Source organism: Meleagris gallopavo, unplaced genomic scaffold (genome assembly GCF_000146605.3).
Source record: "Meleagris gallopavo isolate NT-WF06-2002-E0010 breed Aviagen turkey brand Nicholas breeding stock unplaced genomic scaffold, Turkey_5.1 ChrUn_random_7180001921891, whole genome shotgun sequence".
NCBI lineage: Eukaryota > Metazoa > Chordata > Aves > Galliformes > Phasianidae > Meleagris > Meleagris gallopavo.
Genome location: NW_011184612.1, coordinates 936 through 3,000, shown reverse-complemented (window position 1 = coordinate 3,000; position 2,065 = coordinate 936). Strand labels below are relative to the sequence as shown.

At 57.3% G+C, this 2,065-nt stretch overlaps 1 protein-coding gene across 1 annotated transcript; it reads left to right on the top strand.

Annotated features, from left to right (window-relative positions):
• The first annotated feature begins 650 nt into the window (after positions 1-650).
• LOC109364785 (RNA-binding protein 8A-A-like) lies at positions 651-1,682 on the top strand. The gene is made up of 2 exons (XM_019611384.2): positions 651-780; positions 906-1,682. Exons 1-2 carry the CDS (start codon positions 714-716, stop codon positions 1,151-1,153), a joined length of 315 nt encoding a protein of 104 aa, XP_019466929.1. The 5' UTR covers positions 651-713; the 3' UTR covers positions 1,154-1,682.
• The last annotated feature ends 383 nt before the right edge of the window (positions 1,683-2,065 follow it).

The window sequence follows — 2,065 nt, the reverse complement described above, 5'->3', positions numbered from 1 at the left end:
TGGGGTATCTGTGGGGTATCTGTGGGGTATCTATGGGGTCTATGGGGTATCTGTGGGGTATCTGTGGGGTCTATGGGGTATCTGTGGGGTATCTATGGGGTATCTGTGGGGATCTATGGGGTCTATGGGCTATCTGTGGGGATCTATGGGGTCTATGGGGTATCTGTGGGGAATCTATTGGGTCTATGGGGTGTCTTTGGGTTACACATGTTTTTGCTGGGCAGGACCCTGGAGCCCCCCTGCTCCTTGAGGGACCCATGGGTATCCATGGGGCATCCATGGGGTATCTATGGGGGATCTATGGGGTATCCATGGGGTATCTGTGGGGTATCCATGGGGTATCTATAGGGTATCTATGGGGTGTCAATGGGGCGTCCATGGGGGCATCCCGATGGGGGTGTGTGTGTTTGTGGGGTGGAGGCCCAGAGCCACCGTTCCTTGGGATGTCTGTGTGGTACCTATGGGGTGCGTGTGCGCTTTTGGGGTCTGCTCCGTGGGATTTCTATGGGGCGCCTGTGTTTCTGTGGCCGCTTTGACCTCCCCAAGATGGCGCCGCGCGCGCTCCCGCCCCTCTTCCTCCGCCTCTGTCCTCCCCAAGATGGCGGCAGCCCGCGGCCGGCGCGCGACGCGGACGCATTTCTGGCGCGCGGCATCGCCCCGCTTCCGGCGCGTTTCCCGTCGTGCACCGCAGGGCGGTTTGGGAGCGCGGCAAGATGGCGGACGTTCTGGATCTGCACGAGCCGAGCGGCGAGGACTTCGCCATGGACGAGGACGGCGACGGTGAGGGCGGCCGAGGCCCGGCGGGCGGGCGGGCGGTGCGGCTCTGCTCCCGTTCCCCGCTCCCCGGTACGCCCCGCCCCGCCCCCGCTCGGGCTGCCCGGCCCTGACCGGCCGTCTTTCCGCAGAGAGCATCCATAAGCTGAAGGAGAAGGCCAAGAAGCGGAAAGGCCGCGGCTTGGGCTCAGGTGAGGGCGTCGCTGCGTTGAAACTCCGCGTCCCGGCGCCGCGCCGCGCCCGCGGGGCTGTGCAGGGCTGTGTGGGGTTCTGCGGGGGGGCTGTGGAGGGTTCTGTGGGCGGCTGTGTGGGGTTCTGTTGGGCTGTGCGGGGCCGAATGGTGGTTATGATGTTGAAAGGGTGTGTCTGGCATGAATAGTTACAACCTGTTGTTTTTCTCCCTCCATGTCTGCTGGACTCGTTTCCATCTCCCAGGCTCTTTTGCTAATCAGAGTGAGAATGCAGAATCTGCAGGATGGGATTCTGAGAAGTTTACCCTCTCAAATTCACTGGTTAAACTGCAGCTAGGGAAGCAGGAGAAAGAGTTCTGTTTCCTGGTGGGTATGAGTGCCTCTCACCACCTGTAGATGAGTTTGCGTATGGGGCTGCTGAGTCACGGCCTGAACCTCTGATTGATCACCTGAGGCGAGCAGTGAGCCAGCCACGGAGCACAGGTGAAGGCAATTCAGCTGTGCTGCAGGAGGGGGTGGAGCCTGGCTGCACTTCTCCTAGAGCCATGGAAGAGCTGACCAGCAGTGGGGAAGGGTCTCTGCTGGAGATCCGCTCCACGGGAGTTTTGCAGTGAGCCCAGGATAGGGTGAGTGTCTGTCTTTTCCTACTCCAGTATAATAATTACAGGAGATCAGCCAAGCTCCTGGATATAGTACCCCATCTGTGTTTTCATTGATTGTACAGTTGGTGAGCCAGGCAGGCCAAATATAGTTTATATCCTGGCTTTTTTGTGGAATTTCTATAAGTGGGTCAAGGGGGAGAACACCATTCCCCTAGATAAAATGATCCCTGGGCAGATCCCAGGGTTTCTGGGATCTCCTTATTATCAGTTAGCGACCATAATTGAGAAATGGGGTCCCCTGCGTACTTTGGGGAATATTTCCCCAGTACGCATGACAGAATACTTTCAGGGACTAGACAGAGACATCCTAACCACAAAAGAAAGGCAATTAGCTGCATCCCCAGTGGCATGGCCACTGTTAAATGCCTTAAATCAAGCTCTGAGACAAGATCAGATACCTTAGAGAATGAAAATCAGCTATTAAAAGCTCGTATTGAC

Bases quoted from the DNA above. Each gene is read 5' to 3' on its own strand.
- LOC109364785 (XM_019611384.2), top strand. From the start codon at position 714: ATGGCGGACGTTCTGGATCTGCACGAGCCGAGCGGCGAGGACTTCGCC. The intron at 781-905 runs GTGAGGGCGGCC...GTCTTTCCGCAG, and splicing joins CATGGACGAGGACGGCGACG to AGAGCATCCATAAGCTGAAG.